The sequence below is a fragment of the Grammomys surdaster genome, unplaced genomic scaffold (genome assembly GCF_004785775.1).
Source record: "Grammomys surdaster isolate TR1022 unplaced genomic scaffold, NIH_TR_1.0 262, whole genome shotgun sequence".
In the NCBI taxonomy this organism is placed as follows: domain Eukaryota; kingdom Metazoa; phylum Chordata; class Mammalia; order Rodentia; family Muridae; genus Grammomys; species Grammomys surdaster.
The window spans coordinates 2,950,987-2,974,565 of NW_021604703.1; the positions used below are offsets into that span (position 1 = coordinate 2,950,987).

Consider the following 23,579-nt stretch of genomic DNA (forward strand, 5'->3'; position numbering starts at 1 on the left):
AGACCCTTGCAGAGTCAGACTGGACCTTAAGACATAAAGCAACTACACAAAAGCTCACGGTAGGAGCTGAAGAAGCGGGAGCACAGCGCTTGTAAACGTTATACAGAAAAGCTAGCTGATATTTATTAAACTTAGTTTCTCCAGCTATGGTTTGGCATTATACAAAGCATTGTAATGACACAGTAGAGTTAAAAAGAGTTTTACAAATTGAAATGTGATACCCTTGTCTCCAAATATTTTAATTGCCATAAATTTGTTTAAAAATACACATTAAACGCATGTTTGACACTCTAAACTTTCTATAATCTCAATACCACAAAATACATATAATATACTATACAGATGTGGAAAATCTAGTTAGTATATAATACTTTGCTCACCATTAACAGCTTATTATGTGAAATGCACATACTGACTTAGAAATCCTAGCTTTTGAGCCCCAAAGTACCTCTGAAATTTAACATATTGCAACAAATAAAAATCACAGTATATAATTGAAATTTTGGTTGAAAGTGTCAGATGTCTAGATATTTTGGATAAAAGAAACATAAGACAAAGATTGGATCATGTCCAAGATAAAGGCCTCTCTCCTATGAGCAACAGCGCCTTTCAGAAGAGTCACCAGGCCTGTACTTTATCAACCATGTTACTTCCTCTCCAAAACCCTCCCCAAATATTAAACTGTTATTTACCAAATGATTTTAATTTCAAATAAAAAGATCTTCAATAAATATATAAGCATTTCCATCCTCCATATATAAAATTTCTCAGAATCATTCAAAACGGAGGCTAGGTAGAAATTTCCCTAACTGTGCTTACCAACCTAGTGTCTGGCCCTCAAGTGAGGCCTTTGCAGGCCCTGGCAATTGAGCCAGCGCTGTTGGCTAGCCCCACCCCTACCCTCACCTACGTACTGTCGATTGCTCATGTCAGTAATGTGCCAGGTGTGAGCATAATGGGGACACCTCTGAATCAGCAACAAGCTCAACTGTCTGGACACCGTGGCATTGGTTTGAAAGGCAGCACTTCCAAATTGACATCTTCCAGGGAGGTACAGAACAGGCAGAAAACCCCAGTGGCTAAAAGCTGAGAAGAAACCTAACACAGAAGCAGCACAGTCAAAACCAAGTATTAGGATTTCTGGGTGGGAGCTTGTCCAAGCTCATCTGAGAGCTTTCTCCATGTTTAAGAAGGATGACTTCTGCTGAGCTGATCAATGGCAGCAAGGAGAGAGGCGCATGCAGACATTCCTGAAAATCAACTTCTTAAATATTAGCAATTTAAGCTGCTGAAACCTCTGACTAGTTGAGACTTCACCTGAACACCTTGTTCTAAATACCATTTACAAGAGAAGTGTAGCTTCTTTTCTATCCCTTGGCTCTGGAAACAGCAAGTTCTTTTTAATTAACCATGGGGTTCTTGTAAACAGGAGTTCTGCAGATCAGCATCCTCTTACTCCACTTTCTTTTCTCCCAGGCTCTCTCTGTGTAGTGCATGCTGGTCTCAGACTAGCTAGAATTAAAGCTAGCACTACTACACTGGTTCACCAAGGAACTTTTAAATGTCTCTAATTTTTGGAGTGGGTCTCGGGATCTCCAGCTCTCTATCTAGCAAAGGATGACCTTTGCCTCAGGGGATGCACCAGCACTCCTGGCCTTCTCTAACCTTAAGAATGTGTTACTTGCTGGCTTGGTTTTAGGGTCTGAAAAGTTGCAGCTGAATGCCTCCACTGGAAGGCATGGGAAAGGTACATTTACAAATGTGACAGCTGGCCAAGTCAGTGTATTTTCCCAGACCTTCATCAGTATTTTTTCTACTGATTTTACTCATAGCAACACTAGGTGTACAATATCACTGGAAAAGAAGTCTGCCTTTCTAACTGAAATGTGAAGCTGGATGGGATTGTGTTCCATATCCTAGAGGAACATGAGTTACAGGAGTCTGGATTTGAACAAGGTGCTCTGGCTTTCCAAGTCACTTAGGTAAAGTCTAAACACCATTACACCCGCCTAAAACAGTCATCCTTAGTAGATGTCCTTGGGATCCAGACACCTACAGACTCCTATAAATCAAAATATACAATGAAGCCATTTTGTTCAATTAGCTATTGGAAAATTAAAATCTTTCCCACCCTGTAAGAGCCCTATTATACTACAGAAGGGCTCAAATATATTTCAAAAGTTAATTTACTACAAATCATAGTAATTAAGCTTTAACAATCTAAAGGAATACACATCGCATCCTTGAATGTTAATATTCAAGGTGCCAAGAACAAAGTGTCTTAGATCAATTTAATAAATAATGTGGAAATAGTTGCACTAAGCTAAAATACTAAACACACACATTTTTGACAAACTAATTCCATGTTTTCATACATACATACATATATATATATAAAGTGTGTATGTGTACATAATTTTAAGATCCAAAGTCGCATACCCTCATACCTAGAAGAGTGTACAGCATCCCCCTTCTCAACTGAGCTAGGCATCACCCAATGGAGCTATTACTGTTGCACTAAAAACTCCTCTGAGCACCAGCCCCAGGCAGTGCTTGTATTCCTGACAAAAGCTTTTGTATAGGCCCTGGCTACACAATGCAAGCTCATTCATTAAATGGCAACGTACCAAAGTTTCAGCTGTTAAATACAAATGGTGCTTTCTAATCTAGCTGATTAAACCTTTAATGAAAAGAAATGAAGAACAATTTTAAAACAAAAGAACAAGAGCTACTCTAAAGCCACAAGTGTGTCATTCAAAGTGCAACCCAGATGCCTATAAATCTCTAGTGCAAGAGCTTCCCAGAAAAACAGCAACTGTAGACGCGTGCACACATTACTCTGAATTGCTTTTATATTAGAGAATTAAATCAGTAGAGATCAATCTTCTCTCTTCAGCAGCTATATCTGTGACTTTATTTGAAGCACTTACCGATAACAAAGTGACTTCATAGCTTCTTGCCCAGAAAAAGGTGTCACTGAGCAAGGAAAGGGCTGGGTGCTCTCCAGCCAGAATGGGACATGGGCTAGGCTATGTAATCTTGAATGCCTGGAGAGGAGTGCTCCCCACAGCCCAGCCTCTCACAGGCAGGACTACTGTGACAGCTGCATCACTGCGGTTGTGTGAGGTGCCTGTGCAGAGTCCAATGGTGCATGCTGCTGCCTCCTGGCATAGCAATGTGATCTTAAGAGCAGTGAACTGAGCATTAACAGTAGTTGCTATTTCTATTACTAACTATATAGTGAATACAAGTTTTAGACTAGGTTTGTAGCCACTTGTCAAATCAGCTTTAAATGGCTAAAAAACACTGAGGGCACCTACTGAGAAGGGAGGGATGGTCATTTGTAAAGGAGTCCAAAGTATGTGCTGGACATGACTGAGACAAAACATCTAAGAAGAGACACATGACATCAAAAATGCAATCGCTTAGGATCGGACTTTGATCCCTTGCCCATTTCTACCTGGTGAGGAAAATCCTCCACAATGAAAGGTTTAACAGTTTCATTCTCCAAGAATTGACAGTTTTAAAGGAAAAACATCTTAAAGCAGCACCATAAACACGGAGGAAACTCTGCTTTAGCATGACGTTAGTTGCTCTAGAGTGTGCTGCACACAGACCAGAGCTGGAAAGCAGAGCCCCAGCCCTGCGGCTGCTCAGGGCTGAAAGCATAGAAGGAGGGTGCTTTTTCTACTGCTAAGGCCTCCCTGAAGTGAAGGAGCCAGAGTGAGAGAGGAGCAAGGACAGGACGCACAGTCCACGGAGGTCACTAGCACGAGAGAGAAAACGATGGCCTCTGAAGAATTCTTCCTTAAGTACACTACGATTAAACTAGAAAGGTACAGAGGCAATTTCTCCAAGGGAAAAATGTTAAATTCAGCATAAGCTCTAGGTATCAACCTTCAACACTATGTAAAAATAATGAGACACAAAGCAGTTAAGCTCTGTAGATATGAGACTGCAGGACAAAGTTCACTAATCTTCAGAAACAGGTGGTGAAGGAGGGTCGGAGAGGATTCGCGACACCACTGCAGTCAAGATCTCTGTCCGTCTTCCCCTGTCCATTCAAGTTTGAACAATCATCTGCTAATAATAGGGGATTTTTCTCCCTAATTGGATGGATTTTTGGAATGAGAAGGAAAAGTCATTTTTTGAAGCAGCATTATACCCAATTGATTACACTAAGTCAGGTACCAAAGTATTAGCTTTTCTGAAGGAATCTATCTTAATGTGACTCTAAAGGAAAATTTAAAATCAAAGAGAAATTGAAATTATTATTGTAGAGGACCAACCATGAATGGCTAATCTGGTCCCAGCATAAAACTTTATCTGTAAACAATCCATAGAGTTATCATTTAAAGTTAAGATTTAAGGCACACCAGACATGACGGGGTCACTAAAAAGAAGTATAGAGGAAGAGAGACATTCCTCGCCCTTCACTGCTATACGCACCTTGTCGGTCGGGAACAGTAGTTTGATAAGGAATTGTTACAGAGCTGGCTTCCTAAGCACTACCCCTATTATTTCCCCCTTTCCAAGAAAGCTCACATTGAGCCAAGTTAGGTACTTTTCTAGTATAAATTTTCTTTCTATCTTCGATGTGACAAAGGATCATGTAGCTCAGGCTAGCCCCAAACTCACTGTCTAGCTTTATGTAGCTTGAGGATGATTCTGACCTCCTGACCCTCTTGTCATCACTCCCAAGTGCTGGGATTACAGATACACACAACCATGCCCAGCTGCTACTGTGAGTTTTCTGATCCTGTCAAAAGCATACATCATTGATGAGGATCTTTGGAAAGAGAAATTCATTATCTCCACATTAGGCATTGGGACACCTCCTTTCAAGATCCAGTTACTGGACTGTCATATCTGAGCATTACAGTCTCTCCACCATAGGGGAAATCCAGACTTTAACCTTCAAACATTATCAGTGAATACAGGCTGCAGCCTTCAGAAACTGGATCACTGTTTTTAGGAGTAACTTACTCTGTTTTCAATCAAGTGTCAAATGAGTGAAACAAAAAAGAATATAAGGTTTTAATAAACTCATAGTTTAAGATTGTCCTTTATGAAGCCATTCAGTATCATGTGCTTCCCCAGCAAATCTATCTGCTTTTTTGTAATGCATTAGATGCAATGTAGTCACCTTGTGATTGCTAGTGTTACTAACAGACATTCACAGTTTTGAAATAATGCATACCAAACCAGACCCACTCCATTCCTGCACCCATGTAGAATGCCATCTTCTCATGTTTAAATGACTTTTCACATGTGGAAGAGCATCCTTAATACCAAGCATAATCCTACAATAATAAGACTGTAGTAAGACTTAAAAGAACATAGGTGAGTAGCTGTAGAAAGAACAAGTCCTGTCTTGGACAAGCCAACTCTTATCTTAGAAGACATTAAGTAACACAGCTCCCAAAATATATAAATAAAATGCCTACATTAAATTTATGCTAAATATTCAACAGAATAAATTTATAGGCAGAAATACTAAGCTTTAAACAAGCTCCAATCTGGGAACTTGAAAAAAGGAAAATAAATAGAATTTTACTTGATTATTTATGAATTGCAACTGGAATTCCAATTACTAAAACCATCTTGCTGATGTACTGCAGGTTTAGAAGCATTTAAATACTTGTCACATTGGGAATATTGAAAGGGACAATTGATATGATAGCTTTGGGTTATAGAAACAACAACATAAACCAGAGAGGAGAAAACCATTCCTCATTCTTAGTGTCGACTAGGTGGTGTGTTATGGCAGTTTTCCTTTGTGATGTGACACAGTGTTGTGGAAAAAATCAGAGGCAACGAGAGTATGTTCAGTTCAAGATATCAGCTTGGCATCCTGCCGAAGCCAATGTAGTCCCTGCCGGGTGTAACGAGCCAGATCTGTCATGATGCTTGCATTAAAGATGAGAGGGCCCATCACTTTGTCCAGTTCAGCAAAGAATTCTAGAAAATTAAAAACATTCATTAAGTATCACACATTCTTCACTGATTTACCTATAAAACAGCAGGTCTCCCACACTAAAGGTCTCTACAGAGTCTCAGGTTCAGAAAGTAATACATTTTAAACAGAATGCATGGTAATGAATTCTAGGAGAATACCACTGATGAAAATGGTCAACTGTGCCAGGCAGTGGTGGTGCACACCTTTAATCCCAGCACTTGGGAGGCAGAGGCAGGCAGATTTCTGAGTTCGAGGCCAGCCTGGTCTACAAAGTGAGTTCCAGGACAGCCCGGGCTATACAGAGAAACCCTGTCTCAAAAAAACAAAAAAACAAAAAAAGAAAAAAAAGTAGTCAACTGCTATTACACATTAAAAAATGGCGTCTCATTGGTGCACGTGCAGTGCCCACTGGATTACTCAAAAGCACTCTCTACATGTTATTTTTGTGCAAGAAGTAAGTAGTAAGGCTGAAGAGAAAGCTCAGGGGTTAAGAGCACTGGTTGCTCTTCCAGGGGACCTGGGTTCAATTCCCAGCACCCACATGGTAGTTCACAACTGTCTGTAACTAACTCCAATTCCAGGAGATATGACACCCTCAGACAGGACATGCAGGCAAAAACACCAATGCACATAAAACAGAATAAATAATAATAAATAGAATATTGCTGCTGGTTTTTCTTCGCTCACTCCCTCCCTGAATAGAGTTTTACATAGCTCAGGCTGCCCTGAATTCCCAATGATAATCTCAAACTCTTGATCCTTACAGCTTCTGCTCCCAATTCCTGGAATTACAGGCAGATGAAGTGGAAGTTTCTGGTTGTATCATGTGATGCAGACTCACATGATGTTTGGAGATAACACTGTCAATAGACAATGATGGGGGAGCCTGCATAGCTAGCTGTGCAACTCTTTGTTGGTCTTTTGTCTTTGCTGATCTTCACTTCATTGAGAGAGGCACAACAGAGAACTCCTGGTCACTCCCACTGACTCGTGCTGATTTGGCAGAGGCCTGGCTGTTTCTGCTGGATCGTGCCAACACTGCTGTTTGGTGACACTTTTGAACTGGACTATTGGTATCTTGACACTACTGAACTGGGAGGCTGGTATCCCAACAACGGAGATTGGAATCGCCCCAAAGAATCACTTCCAAATAGGTTCCCATCCCCTTGTCCTATTTACCATTTTTTCTCCCCTACCTTTTTGGACAGTGGGCTAGAAGAGGGGTCAAATGTTTGAGAACCCTTATTAAAGAAGGTTTTGAAAAATCTAAGCCTACAGGCAGGCACTACTATGCCTGGCACATAATGAATTTTTTTCCTAATAATGGATCTAGGCAATAGTCATCACAGATGTCAAAAGTGTAAGTTAAAGTTTAAAAGGAAATGTTATATCATGTTCATCAAAGTGACACCACATAATAACCTATTGATGCCAAAAATTAAAAAAAAAATTTTTTTAAAGACGGAGCAATGTAGTTCAGACTTGTTTCCAACTTGCAATCCTTCAGAGACTATAGACCTACGTCACCATGATCAGTCTGATGATTATTTATTTATTTATTTACTTACTTACTTACTTACTTATTTGGTATTTTTGAGATAGGGTCTCTCTTGGCTATCCTGGAACTTGCTCTTAGACCAAGCTGGCCTTGACCTCAGAGATCTACCTGCCTTTGGCCTCCCAAGTACTGGTCTTGAACTCAAAGATTCACCTGCCTTTGGCTTTCCAAGTGCTGGGATTAAAGGCATGTGCCACCACCAACTGGCTTAGGTCTGATGAATCTTAATATCAATACAGGGTAAATACCTGTGGTGGTTTGAAAAAAATGGGTCCCATAAGTTCATCATGAATGAGTTAGGAGGTGTGGTCTTATTGGAGGAAGTCTATCTCTGTGGTCAGGCTTGGAGGTCTCAGAAGCCCAAGCCAGGCCTAGTGAGTGGCATCACTGTTTCTTTCTGCTGCCTAAAATGCCAGATGTAGAACTCTTAGCTACTTCTCCAACACCACGTCTGCCTGTGTGCCGCCATGCTTCCTGTCATGATAATTGACTAAACCTCTGAACTGTAAGCCAGTCCCAATCAAATGGTTTCATTAAGGGTTGCAGTGTCATGGTGTCTGTTCACAGCAACAGAACACTAACTCAATACATTAGGTAACTAGGTATAGTCTTATAAGATGCACCACCTAGAGCATTATATCTAAATACTAAACTTGAATCTAATCAATAGAAAGGAACTAAGAAAGATAAAATGACAAACATAATGGCAGCATGAGGAAGAAATGGTCATATGCAGAATGACACTGTCTATGATCCAATTTCTTCTCAACACCAATGGCATGGCCAAATAAGGGGGAGAGCCACTCAAGACACTTACATAATGCAGCATTTAGACCTTGCTTGGATATTACATAAAACAAATCCACTGCTATATACATATATACATACATATACATATACATATACATATACATATACATATACATATACATATATATATATATTGGTTTTTCGAGACAGGGTTTCTCTGTGTAGCCCTGTCTGTCTGTCCTGGAACCCAGGCTGGCCTCAAACTCAGAAATCCGCCTGCCTCTGCCTCCCAAGTGCTGGGATTAAAGGCATGCGCCACCACTGCCCAGCTCCACTGCTATATTTTTAATGGTTCTCTTTCTTACATTTATTTGTCTGTGGATGTGTCAGTGTACTTGTGTTGAGTCAGAAGAGAACTCTGTGGTGTCTCTTTCCACCTTTCACCAAGTAGGTTCTGGGGCTTGAACTCAGGCTTCAGGGTAAGCACCTTTATCTACTGAGCCATCCTGCAGGTGCAACTGCTATACTGTTTAAGGTACACTTGAGACTACAGGGGAAGGTTGATGGTAGACAAGGTACTGCCTCTGAGCTACATTCAACACGTCGGAATAGAGAGATAACTGTCTTACACCAAGAACTACTTCTAGTTTAGCTGGTGTCACTAGTACTACAAAAGCTGTTTGTCTTTGTCTGTTCCCCCACATCAGTCCATCTGTTCCCCATCCTTCACATTAGGGGCCAAACCCAGGGCCTTATGCATGCTGGGAAAGTAATCTAACAAAGAGCCATGCATAGCCTGAGGGTATTTTAGCCACATCTAGTCACATGTAGTATGTGAGGCAAATATGTAGTATGTAAGCAAAGGAGGTTATTAGCAAATTGACTATGAGTCTCTTTAAACCACAAAATAAAGTAAATGGTCTCCACATTCTTAAGTAAATCACAAACATTTCTTTTAACTATTCTATCATCAAAGTTTATCAAGTGCCAACAAACCTTTCTGTTCTTTGGAAAGCTGTTCAGCTTGGTCCCAAATTTCTGTGGCATAGAGGAAGTTGGATGTAACCTGGACATAGCTTGCTGCCATCTGGTGGATTTTCTGTGGAATGGTCACCGAAGAACCACTTGCTGAAGCACTACTTCCCCCAGAAGAGTAACTTCCAGAATTGCCTGGTGACAGCTTTGGAGAAACAGGAGAGGGCATCCCAACAGCTTTGCTACACACATACACACACATACAAAAAAAAAACAAAAAAAACAAAAAAAAAAACAAAAAACAAAAAAAAACCAGGATGGTTATTCATATATACATAATGAATACTATGAAATCAACGGGGTAGGGGGAGGAGGCTGTCTCAGAAGAACAAATTAAGAAGGACACAGCTCAGTGGGAGAGCACTTGTTAGCATGCAAAAGGCTCTGGGTTTTACATCAGCCCTGGGGATGGGTAGACAAGGGAAAATAAGATGGAAATGTCAACATTAACACAAAGACTCCATAGATAGACTTAGAAAATGAAAAAGAAAATGTAAAAGTTTGCAGGGTGTTTGTTCCCCTTTCGGGTGTAGGTGGAAATGGAAGAGAAATCAAGACCAAGCCACTGTACTCTAGCAATGCAAAGACCTAAGTGACATTAAAATCACTGTAACAAATCTAAATAACTATGAAAATCAACCTGAGAAGACTAGAGGTACTGATAAAAACTTATCTGGGGGCTAGAGAAATGGCTGAGGGTAAGGGTACTTGCCACCAAGCCTGACAACATAAGAACATCTATGAACCTATATGGTAAGGAAGGGGAAACAAAACCAAACCAAAAGCCAACTCAGATGTCTGAGCTGGTGACATGTCTCATTCCTAACCTTTCTAAAACTTTTTATATTTAAATTGGAAAGAATTATTTAAAAAATACTTTTCTGGAGGCAAAACACAGTAGAAAAGCATGTAAAAGGCCCTGGGTTCAATTCCAAAATCAAAAAATAAAATTCAAAACACCTTACTAGAGATTGTAATACTTTAAAAGTCGTAACCATTTTGCTGTCCATTTCTACTCTGATCCACAAATAAATTAATCAGAAATATTTCAGAGAACAAAATAGTACCTACCTCCCCAAGCCAGGTGAAGGTGCTTGAGAATTACTGTAAGAATTCTGCATGGAAAAAAATAAATTTATTTAACAGCAATATATATATATATAACTTTTAAAGCGTTCAATATCTTCCAAAGTGTTGGGCTAGGGTTGATCTTGAGAACTTTACAAAACTGGCTCCATAGTGAGTTTGAGGTCAGCTCAGACTAGATGAGACACTATCACAGAAAAGTAACATGACACTAGAATTGGCTCAGTGGTTAAGAGCAACTGTTGCTCGTCTAGAGAACCTGGCTTTGGATCTCAGCCCCCAAGCTGGGCAGCTGACTTTACTCCAAGTGATCTGGGTCTTCCCTCTGGCCTCTGAGAAAACACACACACACACACACATACACCCCTTTAAATGTTCTAGTATTTTTTTTAATGTATAGGTGTTTTTGCCTACACGTATATCTGTGCGTCACATGCAGTCCTGATGCCACTAGAAGGCAGAGGATGTCAGATCCTATGGAACACAGGGAGTTGTAAGTGGTCATGTGAATGCTGGGAATTGAATCTGGTTTTTTAGAATAGCAGACAGTACTCTTAAACTCCAAAAAATCTTTAAAAACAACAACACAGAATGTGTGACTGCACAACAGAGAGAATTTACTAAGTGAAAAGCTAGGTTGTTCTAGAAGACTTCAAAGACGATGCAAAGAAACTACAAGTAGGCGGGCTTGGTGGTGCATGCCTTTAATCACAGCACTGAGAAGACAGAGGCAGGTAGGTCTCTGTGAGCTCAAGGCTAGCCCAGTCTACAAAGAAAGTCCAGGACAGCCATGACTATTACACAGAGAAACCCTGTCTTGAAAAACTGGGGGCGGAGGAAGCTCATCAGCAGGGCCACTCGCTGAGTACTCATCACTTTTTGGCCCCTGGCAAGGTCTGAGACTGAGGCCTCCCACGGCCCTAACCGTGCTCTCCCCAAGCAGGGAGGTGAGTTCCCTGAGAGCAGGGGCTCCATGCGTGGGCAGACTGGGCAGGAAAAATTGGGGGGTGGGGGGGAAGGGAGAAAAAAACAATGAATCACAGAGATAGATGAAAGGAAGAGGAAGCTGGGCGGTGGTGGCGCACGCCTTTAATCCCAGCACTTGGGAGGCAGAGGCAGGCGGATTTCTGAGTTCGAGGCCAGCCTGGTCTACAGAGTGAGTTCCAGGACAGCCAGAGCTACACAGAGAAACCCCGTCTCGAAAAAAAAAACACATGGAAACAAGTCATATTATATACAAAACCAGGCAGAAAAGAGAACACCCATGACTCATCTAGGTTGTATACAGAGGGGTTTAGACAAGGAATAAGAGATGCTTGAGGACCTGGTAGGCCAGATCTTGAGCCTACAGGCAACAGCGAGTTATGGAGGAGTTTTAAAGTCCTAACTACAACAGGATTTGGGAGAATTTATATGGTACTAGCTTGAAATTTAAAAACAAAAAGGAAGATATTTAGGGTACTACAATAACTTTGTCTGGGCTGGGTGTGTGGTTCAGTGGTTGGGCACTTGCTTAGAATGCACAAGCACTAGGTTAGATTCCTAGCAGTGTAAGGAACAAAACAAAACCAGGTAACAGTTTGAAGAAAGGTGGTAGTGAGCATTTTCCAGAATAGACATGGTTATTGTTTACAGCTATGAAAATTTTGTAATCCAATAGACACATTTGAAGCCTTTCCCAAGAAAGCACAAACATATCTGAGAATTCCAAGCAGTAGTTAGTTTGTTCCTCTCTTGTTATGTTGTGCCTAAATGTGAGAGTATCTATGGGACAGGGATGGGAAGGTTTGCAGATTTTGTCGGGTAGGCAATGGACTGTGTTATACATACTTACCTTCAGGTGTTCAGTCAGCGTCTTGGAGTACTTCAGAGCGTTCTCCTTCTTCAGTTTGAACAGCCTCAGGTACAACAATGACTGGCATCTCAGGCTAGGCAGTGGGAAAGGGCAGTGTATTTAGACATGTTACATCTACAAGCAGTCTTTCCATTGTGTAAGGATACAGAACTGGCTTTATGTGAGCAATCATGGCCCAGGGTCAATGTTACCTCTCAAGTAAAGCCAAGAGGTCAGCTTAATATGGAACACAACATAAAAGTAGCTAAGAAACTCCTAACATTCCATTATTACAGACATTCAAAATTAAGACTACACCAACATACCATAATTCAAATACGTTTTAAGAGTTAAAAAGTAAAAGTAGAAAACTGAACACTATGAGTGAGATGAAATACACTAACACTCACTCAGCTCATACAGTTCAGCCCACACAATTATTGTTTCTGCTCACACACCCAGTAAAGGCCACTTTAGGCCACTTTCCCATTCACTGGTCTTTCCTTTCCTTCCAAGTTTTCCATTCTTCCCCACAATCCTGCCCCTGCCTGCCACCTCCAGAGCAAGTCTTCAATCTCCCAACCATCTACTCTTACAGAGTAGAGATTCTTTACTTTTTGAGACAAGGTCTCTCTATTCTATCTTCCTAGAAATCCTAAAACTCTCCATATGTAAGCCAGGCTGACCCCGAACTCACAGAGACCCACCTGCCTCTATCTCCTGAGTACTGGGATTAAAAGTATGGGCCACCATGCCTGGCCTGGGTATTCTTTTTTTTCAAATAATTTGTTTACATATTCATGTGATTGATTAGATTCTGTCTCTTCTTACTGGAGTTTAGACTCCATAATGTACAGAGTAATGTCAAACAGTTCACAGGTACAGTTCTAGTGTAAACACAGTGCCTGGTCAAGTATGCAACTCGAATAAGTGAACAGATACTGCTCTGAAAAAAACCAAACGGGTGTGGTGGGTTGAATATGCTTGGTCTGCCGGGCGGTGGTGGTGCACGCCTTTAATCCCAGCACTTGGGAGGCAGAGGCAGGCAGATTTCTGAGTTCAAGAGTTCGAGGTCAGCCTGGTCTACAAAGTGAGTTCCAGGACAGCCAGGACTACACAGAGAAACCCTGTCTGGAAAAAAAAAGAATATGCTTGGCCCATGGGAAATGACACTATTAGGAGGTGTAGCCTTGTTGGGAGGAAGTGTGTCATGTTTGGGGTGGGCTTTGAGGATTTATGCTCAAGCTCTGCCCAGTGTGGGAAGAGTCTCCTTCTGTATGCCTTCTGACCAAGAACTAGATATAGAACCCTCAGCTCCCTCTCCAGCACCATGCCTGCCTGTTTGCTGCCATGCTTCCTGCTATGATGATAATAGACTAAACCTCTGAAACTGTAAGCCAGCCCCAAATAAATGTCTTCCTTTATATGAGTCGTCTTGGTCATGGTGTCTCTTCAGAGCAATAAAAACCTTAACTAAGACAAGGGGCATGTATAGAAAGAAGAGCTTTAAAAAGTGGTCACTTAATTCAATGCAGGGTTCTAGCATTGGTCCTACTCCTGCACTTTCATCAAGAGAGCAGTGGATTAGAGACAGGAGCTAAAACCTTTCAGTAGGGGTTTGAGCTCTTTCCTGTTTGACTGTTAAGGTTTATGAAGGGGTTGTGGAAGACTGATTCAAGGATACTATTCATAAAAGCACACACAGTATAATTCATCAAGGAATTGCCTGTCTCCCAGCAAAGGCTAGAAGACAAAACACTTACCAAAGTACTGTGAGTCTCTTGTCTGCAGCTGTAGCATCTGGTGCCAAATAATTTTTTAGTTTCATAGTGTATCTATGAGTTGAGATAAAAAACAAACCAAGTAGAACAGAATATTTCACCTTGATCTTAGAACTTATGTTCTCAAAATATCAAAATCAACCCTAAATAAAACACCCACTGAAATCTTCCTAAGGAAAACGGAACACTAAGTATCTTCCTAGATCACCATATTATGTTACTCAAATAACTAAGTAACAATAATAAATGATAAAGATATTCCAATCAAACGTCAAGTTCCCCACTTACTTAATGAGCTCCACCGTGTCTGAGTACATAGGGAATGGGGACTTGGATTCCTGAGCGTTCTTCTCTAATGCATTCCCACACTCAATAAAAGACACCACAGCATCAAGGTAGTACACAGCCTTCTCAAACCTATCAGACTAAAGGAAAACAGCGCTGATTAATGACCTACTGCAAATACAGACAACTGAAGGGAAGACAAGTTAAAACTTGAATATTAGCTTGACGAAGCACATCAGGAAGAATATGTACATACCAAAGCATCTGCATTGTGTTTGAGTTTTTTTGCTTCTTGTAAATAATGGTCTGCTGAATAATTTCTGCAAAATAAATTTTTTATAAATAAAAATGGTCAACATTTCCTAAGAAAATTACTAAGTTGTTTTAGTCTTTACTATCTTACAGCTTCCACATTCTCGAGAAGTGAATGATTACTAAACATTTTATAACAATAGTAAACTATTAACAAACATCTTAATTTTCTGCCAAATGTATATAGATTAAGAACATAAATTATGGGCTACTATGGCAAATCTTCTACTCAAGTAGACATACAGATCAAGTTCCCTAGTATTAAACATTAGCTTACTCAAGTCTTTTTTGGTATGTTTTGTTTTAACCAAGAGTAAATAGGATACATGTAGGAGTACTACCTTCTAACAGAAGGCAAGAGAAAGTAACTGCTTATCTGAGAAGACCCCTGCTATTAGTAGTGGTACTGACAGCAGGAACAGCTCTAGGAAGAACATCCTTCCTGTCACTCTGAAGAGCCACTAGCTGTTAAAGGAGTAGCTGGACTAAAGATGCCTTTCATGTTAAAATCTGAATATTCCGTAGGTCATACACAAGTATTAATCATATAGGACCTGACATAGTTAAGTGAGTTTATTATGTGCTGACTGGAATTTCTAAAATGAATACATGAAAGTATATTTACCTCTTTACAGCTGGCATGGTGGTACTACACGCCTTTAATCCAAACACTCAGGAGGCTGAAGCAGGCCAACCTCTAAGAGTGTGAAGCCAGCCTGGTCACTGAGCTCCAGGCTAGCTCCAGAATTTTCTACATAGAAAATTCTGTCTCAAAAAAACAAAAAAACAAAACCCACAAAATTGATCTCACCTGTCATCAAAGGCAAGCTTTGTTCTCCGAGGCTTCGAGGAATCAGGAGTTGGTGTGGACGGAGGACAATTAGAGGAGCTATTTGGAGCCTTCTCCTGACCAAAAGAATAGACACAGCTAAGTTGAAAATTGTCAGGAGATTAAAAATGAAGCTAATCTCACTTTTAGCCACTGCTAAGACAGAAACAAACTTCCATAGTCTTCAAATGTCTTTGTTTTAAATTTTATACTGCTTCTACCCAACAGAAGACTTTTTTTCTTCTTCTTTATTTCCTCCAACAGAAGACTGAGTTCAGCCGGGCGGTGGTGGTGCACACCTTTAATCCCAGCACTTGGGAGGCAGAGGAAGGCAGATTTCTGAGTTTGAGGCCAGCCTGGCCTACAGAGTGAGTTCCAGGACAGCTAGGACTACACAGAGAAACCTTGTCTCGAAAAACCAAACCAAAAAAAAAAATAAAAAAAAAAAAGGATTGAGTACATTTTATATAACCAAATAGACTGGGTCCATTTTATATACCAAAATATTTATTTTTGTACATATTAAGAGTCTACTTTGTGCAAGGCATTTAAGCTAGGAGAGGGCTCAGCAGTTAAGAGCACTGGTTGCTTTTGCAGAGTACCTGAGTTTGGTCCCAAGCACCCAAAACATGTCTCACAACCACCTGTAACTCTAGCTCAAGGGATCCAATACCCTTTTCTGACCTCTGGCACCAGCCACACAAGTGGTACATATCACACATACACAAATGCAAAACACTCATACATAAAAAACAAAAACAAAAAACTTAAAAACTAAAAGAATGAGATAAAGTTCAGAAGGAAGCAATACCAAAGGCCCTCCTCCCTTGGCCTCTGCATACATGCATGGGCACACAACTGGGGACGTGTTGCGTGGTGCTGTATCGGAAGCGCCTGAACACATGCACACGCACACACAGAAAGAAGTAAAGGGTAGTATCACAGTACCACTCACGAAAAAAGATCCTAGGTGTGGTGGCACATGCCTTTAATTCTAACACTCAATTGAACTGTAAGTTCAAAAACAGCCTGGTCTATGCAGTAAGTTCTGGACTACATAGTGAGATCCTATCTCAAAAACAAACAAACAAACAAACAAACAAAAGAAAAACAAAAAGAAGTTCACCACTAAAGCCTAAGTTAACTATTTAGTATGGTTGTTAGTTCTTCAACTACCTTCTGAAGTAAGTGTTAGAATTAGATAGGGTTTTTTTATTTATTTTTTTTCTTCTTCTTCGAGACAGGGTTTCTCTGTGTAGCCCTGGCTGTCCTGGAACTCACTCTGTAGACCAGGCTAGCCTCAAACTCTCGAACTCAGAAATCCGCCTGCCTCTGCCTCCCAAGTGCTGGGATTAAAGGCGTGTGCCACCACCGCCCAGCTTAGATAGGTTTTATTATTGTTTTAAGGTAGTCTAAGGGGCTGGAAAGATGGTTCAGTGAATGAGAGCACTTCTTGCTCGTCCAGGAAACGTGAGTTTGATCCAGTGGCTCATAACTGCTATATAACTGCAGCTCCTGATGAGCATGTGAGCTCAGACATGAGCATGAAAGCCTCCAATTTTGTATCAAAAAGTTTCAAAATGGCAGAAGAGCCAGTAAGCCTGTAAGAAGAGGAGCAGTGAAGATGGGCAACCAAACACTGTCCCTGTGATGCTGGGCAAGCTCCCCAAGTTCCCAAAGACATAGGCTGCTTGTTTGGAGGGAAATCTATCTGTACAACTCAGCTTGAAAAGCTTGTAATTTTACTTACTTAAGCTTAAAATCTTTAACTACCACATTTAATAGGCTGTAACAGCATGTAGCAGTTTAGAATATTCATTTTCCAAACTTTTGTTTACTTAATAATCTTGTGAATTTTATAGACACATGATTATATTATATATATATGTATATAAATAAATATAAATAAATAACATATATATGTGTGTGTGTGTGTTATTTTAGACAGACTTTCTCTGTGTAGCCCTGACTGTCTGACTATTCTAGAACTCACTCTATAGACCAAGCTGCCCTTGAACTCAAGAGATCCTCCTGACTCTGCCTCCCAAGGGCTGGGATTAAAGGTATATACCACCGCCACCACCCTGGACTATATTCTTAAAAACTTAAATATATTCTTAATTGTTACTTAACTACTGTCATGGACTTGCTCTGACATGAACAGTTTAGGAAGTGTATGAATGCTGGGCAGTGATGGCCCACGCCTTTAATCCCAGCACTTGGGAGTCAGAGGCAGGCAGATTTCTGAGTTCGAGAGTTCGAGGCTCCCCTGGTCTACAGAGTGAGTTTCAGGACAGCCAGGACTACACAGAGAAACCCTGTCTCGAAAAACAAACAAAACAACAACAACAACAACAACAACAAACAAAAAAAAAAGAAAGTGTATGAACGACCTAGTCACTTGGGAGGCTGGGTCAGGTGGGTCAAATGGGTCAGGTTTTTATTTCATGTGCAAGTTAGGCTTCATAGTGAGATCCTGTCTTAAAGAAAAAAAACAAAAAACAAAAAATCAAACAATTGCCAGGCAGTGGTGGTGCATACCTTAAATCTCAGCACTCAGGAGGCAGAGAGAGATAGATCTCTGTGAGTTTGAGGCTGGACTGGTCTACAAAGCAGGTTCCAGGCCAGCCAAGGCTACATAGAGACACTCTGTCTCAAACAAACAAACAAACAAACAAACAAACAAACAATAAAGCAGACCCTTGAAAAACCTTCTTAGACCCATATTTCAGTCTATAAACACCATGACTATTCAATTGTATTATTAGTATGTTAAGAGCAACCATTTGAAAGCACACACTTTTAGTCCAAACACTCAAGAGGCAGAGGCAAATGGATCTCTGTGAGTTCCAGGCCAGCCAAAGTTACACAGTGAGACTCTACCTAAAAAAAAAAAAAAAGCCAGATGTGGTGCCAAAATCTCCAGCCTCACCTCTCCTATAGAGGAAATCACAGCTAACCCAGGGTATACAGCAGCAGCAGCAGTAGGGAGATCCTACCCCAAGATCAAAGGTGAGAACTGACTCCTGAAAGTTGTCCTCTCAGACAGACAGACAGAGTCTCAGTTGTGTCCTCCCCCCCACCCCCATATTCATTTTAAAAACTGCACAGGCCTACAATCTTTTTTGTTTTGTTTTGTTTTTTTGTTTTTCGAGAGAGGGTTTCTCTGTGTAGCCCTGGCTGTCCTGGAACTCACTCTGTAGACCAGGCTGGCCTCGAACTCAGAAATCCACCTGTCTCTGCCTCCCAAGTGCTGGGACTAAAGGCGTTCGCAACCACCGCCCGGCTGCAGGCCTACAATCTTAATGAGCTGTTTACAAACAGCAGTGTCACCTCAGGAAGACATGAGGGTGATTTTCAAAGGCTCAAGCCCCAGCACCATACCTTGGCCTCTTTGGAGCTGCTGGGAACCTTCCCTTCAGTCTTCTTCTGTTTTGCCGTGGAGGAGCTGTTCTTGCTGCTGCCACTGTTCTCTTTGTTACTGGTACTGCTGGACTTTAAGGACGACGACTGACTCACAGTCCTTTTCCGAGAGCCATGCTCTGTTTTTGAATCTTTTGAAGGAACAGGCCCAGCAGGTGAAGGTAGCAAATCCTTTTCTTTTGTACTACTCTGCTTAGATGACCTGCTCAAAAAAAAAAAAAAAAAATACATATATATATATATTATATATATATGTATCTCCCAAGTGTTCTCATTTCTGCAGAGTGATAAAGGAGTAAAGGATTTTTCCATCTCTTTTTACCTTCTTTTAGGACAAATTTGAAAAGACATTCTCCATATGCTGATTACAAAACAAAAAGATGAAATTCCATCAAGTAGGAATTTATCTGTATTCTCTTTTCCACAATCATGCCCAGTGCCTAAAACAATCTGCCACAAAATAAACGCTTAATAAAATATTGGTTGAATCAATTGAGTAAATAGATAAATTGTGAAAATATTAATGCTTACAAGTTACTAGTCTCTTTCAAGTTGCAGATAAGCTACCCAGAAAATGGGGAAGCTTTACTGTAACTCTTTATCTCCTATTCTGTGCTGGCTAGTTTTATAACAACCTGACACAGGCTAGACTCATTTGAGAGATGAGAACCTCAAGTGAGAAAATGCTCCCATAAGACTGGGCTTGCAGGGAAGTCTGTAGAGCATTTTCTTAATTAGTGGTTGATATTGGAGAGGGCCCAACCCATTGTGGGTGGTGCCATCCCTGGTCTGGTGGCCCTGTGTTCTATAAGAAATCAGTCTGAGCAAGCCATGAGGACCAAGCCAGTAGCCACCATTCCTCTGTGGCCTCTGCATCAACTTCTACCTCCAGGTTCCTGTCTTGTTTGAGTCCCTATCCTGACTTCCTTCCATGATGAACAGTTGAAGTGATATGGAAGAATAAGCCAAATAAACCCTTTCCTCCCCAAGTTGCTTTTCATTGTGGTGTTTCATCACAGCCATAGAAATCCTAACTAGGAAATATTCTTATCTAACTAAAAAAAAAGAAGAGTAATAGCTTCCCATCTCTATTAGCTAAATGCACAGCTCTTACTACTGTCTATGTGTGCACACATATGTATGACATTCAGTCAACTAAAAAGAATACTCTGAAGCATTTCGAAGTACCAAACAACAAACGATAAACATAGCCAATATGGACATGCAACATGATTTGGAAACATACTCTCTGTTGCTGGATGGCTTGTGGCCTGATGAGTTCTTGTCCTCCATTTTGGGTTTTTTGCTCTCACTGGCTCGGTTATCATCATCATTCTGGACAAAAACAGAAGCAGGAGGTCGTAAGCTTGACAAGGGTGTCCTGTATTAGATCTGCAGAGTGGAACGATGTGGCTGGGAGCACTATAATACTTTTGTGGGGATATATATTTCTATTTCTTTCTTGGATATATTCCTAGGACTATAATTGGTGGATCATAAGGTAACTGTATATTCAGCTTTTTTGAGAAACTGCCAAACTGTAATCCAAAGCAACTGCATCTCACAGTTCTGCTAGCACTGCATAGAAGTTCCAACTCTGTAGTTTCATCAGCACTTGAACATATTGGTACTTGCTAACAGATAAGCCTCATTATCTCTGAAAAATTTCTTGGCTGAACTACAAGTGGCAAACCTATCTACACTGTTGATGCTATTTCCATAGGTGAATCTAAGTTTTCCTACTGCTTCAAGTAATAAGCAATAAGAATACAAACAAATATTCTACTTCTAACGTAACAGAAGAGTCTGTTTGCCATCAATGATTAAATTCAGATAAATGAAGACATGAGGAAAAGTCATCTACAGACTGCTACCTGTGACTAAGGGTCTCCTCCTAGTACTGCCAATGTAGTCTCCAAGAATTGGTACTTCACCAAAATTATAATTCTAGGGGAGGGCTGGAAAGATGTCTTAGTGGTTAAAAGCCACTGGCTGCTCTTGTAGAGAAAACTTCTAGGAGTTCTAAGCACTCACATGGCGGCTCACAACCATCTGTAACTCAAATTCCAGGGCATTCTTGATCTCTTGGCACAAGACGATGCACATACTTAGATGCAGGCTCTGTATAAAGCTGATCTGAAACAAAGCCATGTCTTTATCTTGGAAGTACTTAAGATGAGAGCAGGCTATGAACCCACAGACTTTTCCTTCCTGTTGGAACTGCATCCAGGGTTTTACACACGCTCAGCAAGAGCTCTACCACACACTTAGTTACACACTTAGCCCTGGGGAATGTTCTCAATTCTGACCCGTGTTAATGGAAAAAAGCTAGACACATAAGTAAATATTGGATGGGTAAAATTCTTATGGATGTATCTGTGAGTCAGCTGACCTGAGGCTAAGACAGAAAAGAATGCATGGATTACATTCAAACTCCACTTTTAACCTGGCCACCATACAGTCTGCTTGGAGATCCTATTTAAGAAGAAACTATCCTGCTTTTATTTAAGGAGACAGAACACTAAGAAAAACTGTTCCATATGTAGTCTCAATGGGGCCTTGTGCTCAATCACTATTTTCCCTTACAGCTTATGATCCACAAACTATATTTCTGTGGCATTTCAGATGCTGGTATCTAAAAATGAACCATAGGGACTGGCAAGATGTTTCAGTGGGTAAAGACTGGCAACCTGAGTTCAGTCCCTGGGATCCGCATGGCCATAAGTTCTTCTCTGGTTTCCAGTTATGCACTATAGTGTAAATGTGTGCACACACACACAAATCAATAAAATATAATTTAAAAGCAACAGTGACTATGTAATGTAAAGTCAAAATAGCAAGTACTTGGGGATAAGATGGCTCAGCAGTTAAGGATACTTGCTACTCTTCAAGCAGGATCAAAGTTAAGATACTAGTAACAATGTCAGGCAGCTCACAACTGGCTGTAACTGGCTCCAGGGAATTTGACATCCTCTACTGGCCTCCACAGGAGCATACAACAGTTTGAGTGCATATACAGACATAGATACACATAGACACAGACAAGTAAACAGACAACAGACAGACACATAAAACATATGCTCATAGACACATAATTAAAATTATTTTAAAAATAGCTAGTATTTTAATATTAAGATACTTTTTTTTTTTTGGTTTTTCGAGACAGGGTTTCTCTGTATAGTCCTGGCTGTCCTGGAACTCACTCTGTAGACCAGGCTGGCCTTGAACTCAGAAATCCACCTGCCTCTGCTCTGCCTCCCAAGTGCTGGGATTAAAGGTGTGCGCCACTACTGTCTGGCAATATTAAGATACTTAAGCACATGAAAAGTAGAAAAAAACATTTTTAAAAAGGAAAAAGAACCATCAGCCTGTTACAGACCTTGTGTTTCCTCTTGCCTTTGTTGGAAGCTTTTTCTGAGGCTTGCTTCTGCACCTCTCTCGAGTGTTTTTCTGGAACATTTTTCTTTTCCCCCTTGGGTGGCTCTGTTTCTTTGTAAGGCTTCCCAGGTATTCTAGTCAAAAGATTCAGGTCGATCTTCACAATAAGTGGATACCTGTCATCAGGCTCACTGAGTGGGGAAAGGAGCTCCTTCTCTTCCATAGGAGAGAACATGCGTTGCCGGAAAAAGCTATCTTCTTCCTCCACTGAGGAGGGTTTGACAGGAGTCCTATTGCTCTCAGGGTACTTAGGAGTCTGTGAGGAGGGAGGGAGACTCTCACTCTCATCTGAATCTGAGGATGAGGTATCTGTTTCTATGATTTCCCGAGATTTCTGGGAGGATTTACTTGCTGACTTGTATTTCTTTTTCTCTGCTGTAGGTCGAGGGGAAGATTTCGACTCCTTTTTAATGTTGGGTTTCCGTGAGCCCTTGGTGGCTGCTTTGTGCCTGCTGGAGGGCATGCTGGCAGCCATGTCCACAGGGGTCTCACTTTCTATCTTCAGGCCTCCGCGGGGCTCTTCAGCAGCTGTCTTCTCAGGTTTTTTGGGTTGTTTTTTGCCGACAGTTCTCCTCTGTGTGGTGCTGTCACTCTGTGCAGGAGACTTCTGCCTCCCACGGCCACTTTCTGATCCCTTTTGGATGGTTTTAGAGTCTCGACTTGGGGTGGCAGAGCTCGTTTCTTTCGGGCCCCCTGGATCCGTGTAGTTACTGGTCGTGCCCTGTTCCCGGCCTTCTTTCTTGTAGGCTTGAGATGATGGGATGTTGCTGTCTACGGAGGAAGCTGGGGATACTTTATGTGGGTTCACTTTGTTCAGCCAGTTATCAAGCTGCCACTTGTTTGTTGGTGGTGGTTCAGGCTGGAAATGAAAAGAAAACAGATAAATATATAGATGCAGGGTTTTCTCAATATTGAAGCTTTCCCCCTCTTTATAAAGTCAAATAAGAAGAAAAAGAAAAATGCTTAAAGTGACAAGCATTTGTTTGTCATGTTTCTGCCAGGATCAAAACACAGGTAAAATATTATTAGCTCTCTCTAGTCACTTGGCCTCCTGAGTGCTGGAGTATACAAGTAGAACCAACAAGAAGAGCTTATTACAAATGGCCTTTAAATAATCATTATTCCAGTTAGGAGTTCAACTTGATAGGCAGTATTGCAAATGACATAATTCTAGAAAGTAAACATATGATGTAGGTACTAGGAGAGACTTTCAGCTGCACTATATCAATCAATAGTACAATATGATATTCATTTTAGTCATAGTGAATATATAACATAAATCTCCTGTT

The 23,579-nt window shown here is 40.9% G+C and overlaps 1 protein-coding gene across 3 annotated transcripts in view; it reads right to left on the minus strand.

Moving 5' to 3' along the window:
• Positions 1–94: 94 nt before the first annotated feature.
• Aff4 (AF4/FMR2 family member 4) overlaps positions 95–23,579 on the minus strand; it is a 70,954-nt gene continuing 47,469 nt past the window's right edge. For all 3 annotated transcript variants that reach the window (XM_028775851.1, XM_028775849.1, XM_028775850.1), the window contains 11 exons: positions 22,232–23,149; positions 20,099–20,187; positions 18,814–19,054; positions 15,412–15,506; positions 14,545–14,608; positions 14,292–14,428; positions 13,986–14,057; positions 12,223–12,316; positions 10,374–10,417; positions 9,264–9,484; positions 95–5,961 (listed from right to left, as the gene is read on the minus strand). In XM_028775851.1, coding sequence (XP_028631684.1) covers positions 5,834–5,961; positions 9,264–9,484; positions 10,374–10,417; positions 12,223–12,316; positions 13,986–14,057; positions 14,292–14,428; positions 14,545–14,608; positions 15,412–15,506; positions 18,814–19,054; positions 20,099–20,187; positions 22,232–23,149 — 2,103 coding nt within the window. In that variant the 3' untranslated portion in view covers positions 95–5,833. The remainder of the gene's footprint in view (positions 5,962–9,263; positions 9,485–10,373; positions 10,418–12,222; positions 12,317–13,985; positions 14,058–14,291; positions 14,429–14,544; positions 14,609–15,411; positions 15,507–18,813; positions 19,055–20,098; positions 20,188–22,231; positions 23,150–23,579) is intronic.